Genomic DNA, 10,000 nt, shown 5'->3' with positions numbered 1-10,000 from the left:
GGTACCGGACTGGGGACGGGGCCAAAAGGGTCAAAGTTCACTGTGAATGACCTCTATGGCTTCAACAGCAGAAAGACCAAGGGGTCAGGGGTCGTGGAGGTAATCGGGAAATTTGGATCGCGACCCCATGATGCTCTGGGTCAAGGTCAGGGTCAGCAGGCTTGTTGTGACGACCTGTCCTCTCAGATTCTGGACGCTGCTCGGAGGCTGATGGAGAGGCGGAGACTTGAACTCTACCTGAGAGAGTGTGACCTGTCAGTCAAGGACAGCACCGCCTACCTCACCAACATGCCGTACAGGTAAGTCTGAGCACGCACACACACACACACCTGACATCTGAGACTGTGTGAATCCCTGAACTGAGGGTGTTTATCAGTCCGAACCTCTAATAACTCTAATATCTGCTAATAATCGTCTGATCTCCAGTCTGAGTCATTAACTGTGTGTTCATGAAGGCACTGATCAGACTGATCGGACCATTTCACTCATTTCACAACAATCTGATCTTACTCATCTTCTCACAACACTCTGGAGAAGAGGTTCTCTGGCTTTTGCAGTTTGGCTCAGTCTGATCATAGTGTGCTAGTGCTAAGCTAACGCTGGAGCACCCTGGCACTGTTAGCAGTTCTCTAACCAGACTCTAGAACATATGACCTAGCTAACTGACAATAAGCTAACACAGGCTCAAATCAACCTTAGCTAGCAGTACCGTTAGCTAGCAGTACCGTTAGCTAGCAGTAACATTAGCTAGCAAGCTAAAATGGAACCACCTTCTGGAGAGCCCATCTGTTCTGCTCGGTGCTGTTCCTCATCAGGATGCTTTCAACAGTGCAGGAGTCATAGTCCTGCAGCATTTTGGAGGGCAGTCTGAAGGCCTGACGCTAACAGGCCTTCATTATCAGACAGCTGATGTGGCAAGACCATGGCAGATCCTGCGAGAACTCCGGGGGGTGGGAGGTTGCAGTCCACTGTCCACTCCTCTGTCTTGCTGATGATTGTTATACTGGCTCTAGTCCTCCAGGTGATCAGACCCACCGCCACAGTGCCATCAGCAAACAATGGTGGTAGAGCTGGAGATGGCCAGGTGACCACAGCTGTCCAGGTGGCCACACAGTCTTAAGTGTATAGTGAGAACAGCAGGGGCTCAGGACACAACCCTGGGGGGCTCCAGTGCTGAGGGTTAGGGTGGGTGAGGCATGTCTGCCGACCCGCACTGCTCGTGGTCTGTCTGTCAAAAAGTCCAAGATCTTCCAAGACCTATACTATATGTCCAAATGTTTGTGGACACCCCATTTAATGAATGCACACATCACTGACATAGATGTGCAAATGCACACACAGCTTGTCTAGTCCCTGTAGAGAAGTACTGCCAATAGAATAGGACTCTCTGGAGCAGATCAACATCATGACCCTATTGGCTCCATGCTGCCTAATAATGCCAGGTGTGGGCTAGAGGGGTATAAAGCCCCCCAGCATTGAGGAGCTGTGGAGCAGTGGAGGAACTGTGTTCTCTGGAATGATGGTGGAGGAGCTCCATCCAGTACTTTTGGGATGAGCTGGGGATGATGAGGTGGACTTCACTAATACTCTTAGAGCACAGTAAAGAGGGTACAGTGAGAAACTGCATGTGTGCAGGGGTGTGTGTGTGTGTGTGTGTGTGTGTGTGTGTGTGTGTTCTGCCTGTTGAGGATGTGCTGAGTGTGATGTGTTTTGACAGTGCTACGGAAAAGTACAGTCCAGAATACAGTGCAGAGATGAAAGTGTGTGTGTGTGTGTGTGTGTGTGTGTGTTTGGCTGTAATGGCTGCTGTGTTACCTGTGCTATTATGAAGGTTGTTTATTTTGTGTGTGTGTGTGTGTGTGTGTGTGTTCTGCAGGAATCTGGGGAAGTGTGGGTTAAGGGTCTCTTGTTTAGGACTGGGTGAGTTTCTCACACACTGCACCAATTCCACACACTCTCTTACACACACTTTTGTCTGCTATGTGCTGATGTGTGTGTGTGTGTGTGTGTGTGTGTGTGTGTGTTTCAGGTACCTGGGTAACATTTGGCTCTCAGATTTCTGATGAGGTCAGCCCCCCTCATTTTCTTAATACATGGAAGAGTTAGTTAAAATACTACTGAAGTGTGTATGTGTGTGTATATATGTGTATGTGTGTGTATATATGTGTGTGTGTGTGTTTAGGTGGCAGAGTGTGTGCTTACTGTAGCATATGAGAATGGTGTGAATCTGTTTGACACAGCAGAGATTTACTCCTCAGGAAGGTCAGTTCCTCAGTAACATCTACAGTACCTATAACATCTACTATCTAATCATAACACCTACTGTCTAATCATAACATCTACTATCTAACCATAACACCTACTATCTAATCATAACATCTACGATCTAACCATAACATCTACTGTCTAATCATAACATCTACAAGCTAACCATAACATCTACTGTCTAATCATAACATCTACGATCTAACCATAACACCTACTATCTAATCATAACATCTACGATCTAACCATAACATCTACTGTCTAATCATAACACCTACTGTCTAATCTTAACATCTACAAGCTAACCATAACATCTACTGTCTAATCATAACACCTACTGTCTAATCATAACATCTACGATCTAACCATAACATCTACTGTCTAACAATAACATCTACTATCTAACCATAACATCTACTGTCTAATCATAACACCTACTGTCTAATCATAACATCTACGATCTAACCATAACATCTACTATCTAATCATAACACCTACTGTCTAATCATAACATCTACGATCTAACCATAACATCTACGATCTAACCATAACATCTACTATCTAACCATAACATCTGCTATCTAATCATAACATCTACTGTCTAACAATAACATCTACCGTCTAACAATAACATCTACTATCTAACCATAACATCTGCTATCTAATCATAACATCTACGGTCTAATCATAACATCTATGGTCTAACAATAACATCTACGATCTAACCAAAACATCTACTATCTAATAATAACATCTACAATCTAGTCATAACATCTACTGTCTAACCATAACATCTGCTATCTAACCATAACATCTGCTATCTAACCATAACATCTACTGTCTAACAATAACATCTACTATATAACAGTAACATCTACTATCTAATCATAACATCTACTATCTAACAATAACATCTACGATCTAATCATAACATATACTACCTAATCATAACATCTACTGTCTAATCATAACATCTACTGTCTAACAATAACATCTACCGTCTAACAATAACATCTACTATCTAACCATAACATCTGCTATCTAATCATAACATCTACTGTCTAATCATAACATCTACGGTCTAACAATAACATCTACGGTCTAACCAAAACATCTACTATCTAATAATAACATCTACTGTCTAACAATAACATCTACTGTCTAACCATAACATCTGCTATCTAACCATAACATCTGCTATCTAACAATAACATCTGCTATCTAATCATAACATTTACTGTCTAACAATAACATCTACTATCTAATCATAACATCTACTATCTAACAATAACATCTACTATCTAATCATAACATATACTACCTAATCATAACATCTACTGTCTAATCATAACATATACTATCTAACAAAAACATCTACTATCTAATCATAACATCTACTGTCCAACAATAACATCTACTATCTAATCATAACATCTATTGTCTAACAATAACATCTACTATCTAACCATAACATCTATTGTCTAACAATAACATCTACTGTCTAACAATAACATCTACTATCTAATCATAACATCTACTGTCTAGCCATAACATCCGATCATAACATCTAACATGTAACATGTAGTAACTGACCCTTTACTGTACTCTCTCTGTCTTTCTGGTGCAGGGCAGAAATCACCCTAGGAAATATTATTAAGAAGAAAGGATGGAGGTAAGTGTGTGTGTAGATGTGTGTAGGTGTGTGTGTAGATGTGTGTAGGTGTGTGTGTTGTATTACAGGGTTGTGTGTCTCTTTTTTTCAGGCGCTCAAGTTTTGTAATCACCACAAAGATCTACTGGGGTGGACAGTGAGTGTGTTTGTGTGTGTGTAAACACTGTGAGTGTGTTTGTATAAATACTGAGTGTGTGTGTGTGTGAGTGAGTGAGTGTAAACACTGTGAGTGTGTGTTTCTGCTGCAGGGCCGAGACGGAGAGGGGCTTGTCCAGGAAGCACATTATTGAAGGTAGGACCACCGTCCTGCTCAACTGACCTTAGAACTTAGAACCTTCAGTTTAGTCTCATCAGAACCTCTGTACGTTCTCCTCATAGCAGCGCTGCCATCGCCCTCTGCTGGTAGGCTGAGGTACAGGCTGAGCCTTAACATCAGCCGGCAGGGGTGTTCAGAACCCTCAGATTCCCAAGTTCACACTGCGACACACCCCTTCAATGACCGGCCCTCCTGCTGACACGCTGGAATCTGTGTGTGTGTGTGTGTGTTGTCAGGACTCTGTGGTTCTCTCTCCAGGCTACAGATGGATTATGTGGACCTTGTCTTTGCAAACCGAACAGACATCAACACACCTATGGAGGGTCAGTAGAGAATGTGTGTGTGTGTGTGTGTGTAATCATGTGGAAAATGAGGACACCCAATGAAGCCCTTTTTAACCATATTTAACCATCTGTAGCTCTGATCGTCATGTGATCAGCACTGAGAGATGGAGCTAATCTGACCAAACGTCCTTAATCATCATTTATTAAATGGAATGAATAGAAATGTCATTTTCTATTCGAACCCTGGATTCTGGAGGAGGAGTCTGTCTTATCTAAAGCTCAGACGTTTACTGAGAGGTGAAGATCAGCATGGCCAGATCCAGAGAGCTCTCTGTGGTCTTCAGAAAGTGGTCTTCATTATACATATAAATGTATAATGTGATTTATATAATATATAAACAATCATGTGCAAAGGTTTTGGCACCCTTGTCAAGCTCCAGAAGATCTGAGTGTAAATTTGTCACTTCTACAGCACACGTAACTGACTGTAATGTATGTGTGTGTGTGCGCGCAGAAGTTGTGAGGGCGATGACATTTGTGATTAATCAGGGTTTGGCCATGTACTGGGGAACGTCTCGCTGGAGCGCCATGGAGATCATGGTGAGAAGATTCACTGAGTCCCAGAGTCAGGATTCACATTTACATCATTAGTGGTAACTAATTCACTGTGTGTGTGTGTGTGTGTGTGTGTGTGTGTGTGTGTGTGTGTGTGTGTGCGCGCGTGTGTGCAGGAGGCGTACTCTGTAGCGAGGCAGTTTAACCTGATTCCCCCGGTGTGTGAGCAGGCGGAGTATCACTACTTCCAGAGAGACAAAGTAGAACTTCAGCTTCCAGAACTCTACCACAAGATCGGTAAAACACACACACACACACACACACACACACACACACTCATACACACTCCACTTAAACAAACAGCTATGAAAGGCAGTGTGTTATGTTTCACCTTCTCAATATTCACAGCATGATGATGGGGTGTGTGTGTGTTTGTGTGTGTGTGTGTGTGTGTGCGCGTGTGCAGGTGTGGGTCTGATGACATGGTCTCCGTTGGCATGTGGACTCATCACAGGGAAATACTGTGATGGCATTCCGGACTCATCCCGCGCTGCTCTCAAGGTGTTAATCTGTCCAAATGTATTAAGATTCACTCATTCACACCATCAGGATTCACTGATACTCTCCTTAGAAAACCCCTGACCAATAGAACAGGGCGGTCTGGAACAGCCATGATCACATGACCCTACCTCTCACTCTCGGGGCTGAATGCAATCAAATGAAGTGTGTGTGTGTGTGCAGGGGTATGAGTGGCTGAAGGAGAAGGTACAGTGTGATGATGGTCGGAAGCAGATGATGAAGGTTAAAGAGATGGACACACTCGCAGAGAAGCTGGGCTGCACCGCTGCACAACTTGCTATAGGTATACACACACACACACACACACACACACACACACACACCATCATTAGTGTTTTCTGTTTCTAATGGACCTAAACTCTGCCTCCAGCGTGGTGTATGAGGAGTGAGGGGGTGAGCTGTGTTCTGCTTGGCGTCTCTAACACAGAACAGTTACTCGAGAACCTCGGAGCCATCAAGGTAACGTGCGCGCACGCGCACACACACACACACACACACACACACACACACACACACACACACACACTCAGGTCCAACAAGTAAAACACCTCCCCAGGATTTGGTTCCAACCTCTAAAATGCTGCCCTCTATACAACCCATATTATCACCCAATTATCATCAGCCACATTGCTCCAGCAGCCAGCCAGCTCCGCAACAGAATCGGGTCAGAGGTCAGAACCAGTACACATGCAGAACTTCCACGCATATGCCCATAAATGAACATTTTCTATTCTTTTCAGCATATGTGGATCCACATGCTGACGCCACCTGCTGGCCAAAGTCACATCATTAGCATTAGCCTTATCGTTGTTGTTGGTTTTCTACTTTCTGGACCTGGATTTCCAGCTCTCACATTCATGAACACGTGTGTGACATGAGGTCTCTCTCAGGTTCTGGCTCTCCTCACTCCGGAGCTGGTGGTGCAGATGGACTCTGTGCTGGGGAACACACCTCAGAACAAGAAGGAACCCCGCCGCTGAGAGAGAACACGCAAGAGCTCACCTCACCCTGAGGAGTCTAGAGGCGCCAGTTCTGCAACTTCTTACTCCAACCTCCACTACACCACCATCCACCCATCAGGACACCAGGGAGGCAGTGTTCATACACCCAGCTACACAAAACCATTAACTGAGTAGGGGGTGTGCGAGAGAGAGACAGACAGAGAGAGAAAATCAGCATAAATTGAATAAAACCCTCAGCAGAACCTTTAAAATGCTGCCCCCTAGTGGCTAGTGTGCCCCTCTACTGTCAATATTGTGTGAATCCTTCTAGCTCCAGTCTGACTAATATGCTAACTTAGCTAAATGCTAGGAGACATTAGCACTATGAATGAGATCACGCTAGCCTCCACTCACTGTTAGCCATGCTACTGTAGCACACTTCTGCAAAAATAAACAATTCTGCCCCCTACTGCTGTACTGTGGTTCTACACATTTACAGAGGAACCCCTTAGGGAACCGGGTGACTGATATGCTAACATGGCCATCAGTAGCTACATGCTAAGCCAGTTGGAACAAAATCCCGGGGGGGATTTTTACTTTCTGGACCTGCGTTTTCCATCAGAAGCACAGACACGGGACTGATCAGGAAGAGAGTTTATTGACAATCAGAGAAGAAGGGCGGCGCAGAGTAGGTGGAGCCTGTGGGCCCATGCACAGATTGACCACTGCAGGATTATGGGTTGTGGAGGAAACCTTCATCTGGACTGCAACATCACCTGGAATCAGAACAGCCAAGTCCTTTACCCTTCAGCTCAGGTGTGCAGCTTTACCTGGCTCAGGTGTTCCTCACTGCACATGCTGGAGCCGGACCAGCCAACCGAGGGGGTGCCGAACTGTGGCAGGGCTGCGGCTCCAGGCCTGGCAGTGAGGTCCCCTGCCTGGAGCACCACCGTGTTCCTCTACCTGTTCACCTGGAGCTCTCCACCAATCCATCAGTCTCATCTGAGCCGGAACCCTCATCTTCATCCCCCAGCAGCACATTCACCCAGCCTTTATGGGCCACAGAGCCTGAACCCTCCCCCTCAGTCTCACGGTCATCCAACAGCACCACCGCCTCCTGCCCCAACACACCCCGAGTCTCTGGACGCAGACCAAGAAACAAAGACAGCGGCTGTTTCACAACACTCAGAATCAGCCAGTTCAGAGGAACCGAGGGGGGGGGGTTTAGTGTGAAATGCTGGGTTCTAGATAAGCTCCCCCAGTCAGAGCTGTGGTTCTACAGTGGCGGTTCTAGATAAGCTCCCCCAGTCAGAGCTGTGGTTCTACAGTGGCGGTTCTAGATAACCTCCTCCAGTCAGAGCTGTGGTTCTACAGTGGGGGTTCTAGATAACCTCCTCCAGTCAGAGCTGTGGTTCTACAGTGGCAGTTCTAGATAAGCTCCCCCAGTCAGAGCTGAGGTTCTACAGTGGAGGTTCTAGATAAGCTCCCCCAGTCAGAGCTGAGGTTCTACAGTGGAGGTTCTAGATAAGCTCCCCCAGTCAGAGCTGTGGTTCTACAGTGGAGGTGAAGGGAAGCAGACGTCTGAAGCTCTAATAATAAAAGCTCCTCACAGAAAGTTCTTCACCTAATGGTGATGAAGACGCTGCCTGATGCCTGAGACACGGTTCTACCAGAGTTCTGCTCTAGAACCTGCTTTTAGAACCAGATCATTAAAATGGTGGAGGGATACATGCTGCAGGGTGTAGTGCAGCTACAGAAAGTAGTCCCTAAAGAGAACTGCATTAGTTCAGATTCTCTATTCACTATTTTACCTTCATCATCATCATCATCATCATCATCATTCCATATAAAACTCAGAAGACTGGTGTAGCTGCACTGGTGGGTTTGGATAGGAGATAAATTATGGGCTGTATCTGTGTTGTAGTCATGGCAGGGTCAGTTTCTCTAAGGTGAAGCTCAGTTACACACCAACACCCCCCCCCCAAAAAAAAACAAAAATAAAACCCCAACCCCCCTCCAACCCCCCTCTGAAGGAGCTCAGCTCAGCTCAGCTCTAACTGCCCCCACCAGGAGCGCCTCTCACAGGTAGAGGGGTGTTGGAGAAGCACGAGTTGCAGACACCTCCACCAACCCAGAAAGCAGTGGAGGCTCAAAGCCACCAGAGAGAGAAACCCCAACCCCAGGCTTCTCCAGGGCGGGCAGCTCCAGCTGGATGCTAAACACACCCATGAGTGCAACCCCACCAGAACCGAACCGAACCGAACAGAAGGTGCTGCACCAGCAGACAGTGGGAGTTGTGAACCTCTGTAGTGCCTGATCACGCGCGCCAGCAGCAGGCCCTCTGCACGCATCTCCTCGCGCTCTTCAGCAGAAACCAACTCTGCAACAGAACCGGGTCAAAAGATCAGAACCGGCGCACACGCAGGCCACCCTCGCGCCAGACGCACTCTGCACTCACCATGAGACACGAGGGCGACCAGAACCGAGACCATAAAGAACCTCTGAGGAACCATGATGACCGCCGCCGTGCTGATGAAGCTCCACCCGTAGCCAGCCTGCTCTCACTGCGCCCCCGCGGGGTAAATAGCGGTAGTGGCGCGGCTCAGGCGCGCGCCTCACCTGCACGTCGTTAAGCGCTGATGGAGCAGAGCTGAACCGACGACTCAGTGATTCGGAGCGTTGGAAATATGCAAATGAGTATATATGTTTTTGGATCTGTGCCTACATTTGCGTTTGTTTTGATAAATATGCAAATATGAAACACATGTAATCTACATACGTGCATAAATTAACATTTGTATTTATTTCAATATGTGTGGATCCACCCGCTGACGCCACCTACTGGCCGAAGTCGCATTTGATCATCATGATCATTAATGTAGCATGTTGTTTGTTTTTGTTTTTGTTGTTTTTGTTGTTTTTGTTGTTTGTTTTTGTTTTTGTTGGTTTTGTTTTTGTTGGTTTTGTTTTTGTTGTTTGTTTTTGTTGGTTTTGTTGTTTTTGTTGTTTTTGTTGGTTTTGTTGGTTTTGTTTTTGTTGGTTTTGTTTTTGTTGTTTTTGTTGGTTTTGTTTTTGTTGGTTTTGTTGGTTTTGTTTTTGTTGGTTTTGTTTTTGTTGGTTTTGTTGTTTTTGTTGGTTTTGTTGTTTTTGTTTTTGTTGGTTTTGTTGGTTTTGTTTTTGTTGGTTTTGTTGTTTTTGTTGTTTTTGTTGGTTTTGTTTTTGTTGGTTTTGTTGGTTTTGTTGGTTTTGTTTTTGTTGGTTTTGTTGTTTTTGTTGTTTTTGTTGGTTTTGTTTTTGTTGGTTTTGTTGGTTTTGTTTTTGTTGGTTTTGTTTTTGTTGGTTTTGTTGGTTTTGTTTTTGTTGGTTTTGTTTTTGTTCTTTTTGTTGT

The 10,000-nt window shown here is 45.2% G+C and overlaps 1 protein-coding gene across 2 annotated transcripts in view; it reads left to right on the top strand.

Annotated features, from left to right (window-relative positions):
- The window catches only part of LOC140576765 (voltage-gated potassium channel subunit beta-2-like), a 6,967-nt gene extending 18 nt beyond the window's left edge, over positions 1–6,949 (top strand). The window contains exons 1-14 of one of the 2 annotated variants that reach the window (XM_072696356.1): positions 1–299; positions 1,877–1,920; positions 2,030–2,067; positions 2,183–2,262; positions 3,893–3,937; positions 4,029–4,073; positions 4,186–4,229; positions 4,490–4,580; positions 4,981–5,137; positions 5,269–5,389; positions 5,559–5,653; positions 5,834–5,954; positions 6,042–6,130; positions 6,562–6,949. The exon at positions 1–299 is cut by the window's left edge and continues 18 nt beyond it. In XM_072696356.1, the coding sequence (XP_072552457.1) occupies positions 1–299; positions 1,877–1,920; positions 2,030–2,067; positions 2,183–2,262; positions 3,893–3,937; positions 4,029–4,073; positions 4,186–4,229; positions 4,490–4,580; positions 4,981–5,137; positions 5,269–5,389; positions 5,559–5,653; positions 5,834–5,954; positions 6,042–6,130; positions 6,562–6,651 (1,359 nt within the window). In that variant the 3' untranslated portion in view covers positions 6,652–6,949. The remainder of the gene's footprint in view (positions 300–1,876; positions 1,921–2,029; positions 2,068–2,182; positions 2,263–3,892; positions 3,938–4,028; positions 4,074–4,185; positions 4,230–4,489; positions 4,581–4,980; positions 5,138–5,268; positions 5,390–5,558; positions 5,654–5,833; positions 5,955–6,041; positions 6,131–6,561) is intronic. The other variant, XM_072696358.1, reaches the window with a different exon arrangement.
- The last annotated feature ends 3,051 nt before the right edge of the window (positions 6,950–10,000 follow it).

Source organism: Salminus brasiliensis, chromosome 14 (genome assembly GCF_030463535.1).
Source record: "Salminus brasiliensis chromosome 14, fSalBra1.hap2, whole genome shotgun sequence".
NCBI lineage: Eukaryota > Metazoa > Chordata > Actinopteri > Characiformes > Bryconidae > Salminus > Salminus brasiliensis.
The sequence above is the reverse complement of the archived record's forward strand: the minus strand, read 5'-3'. Positions and strand labels throughout refer to the sequence as shown.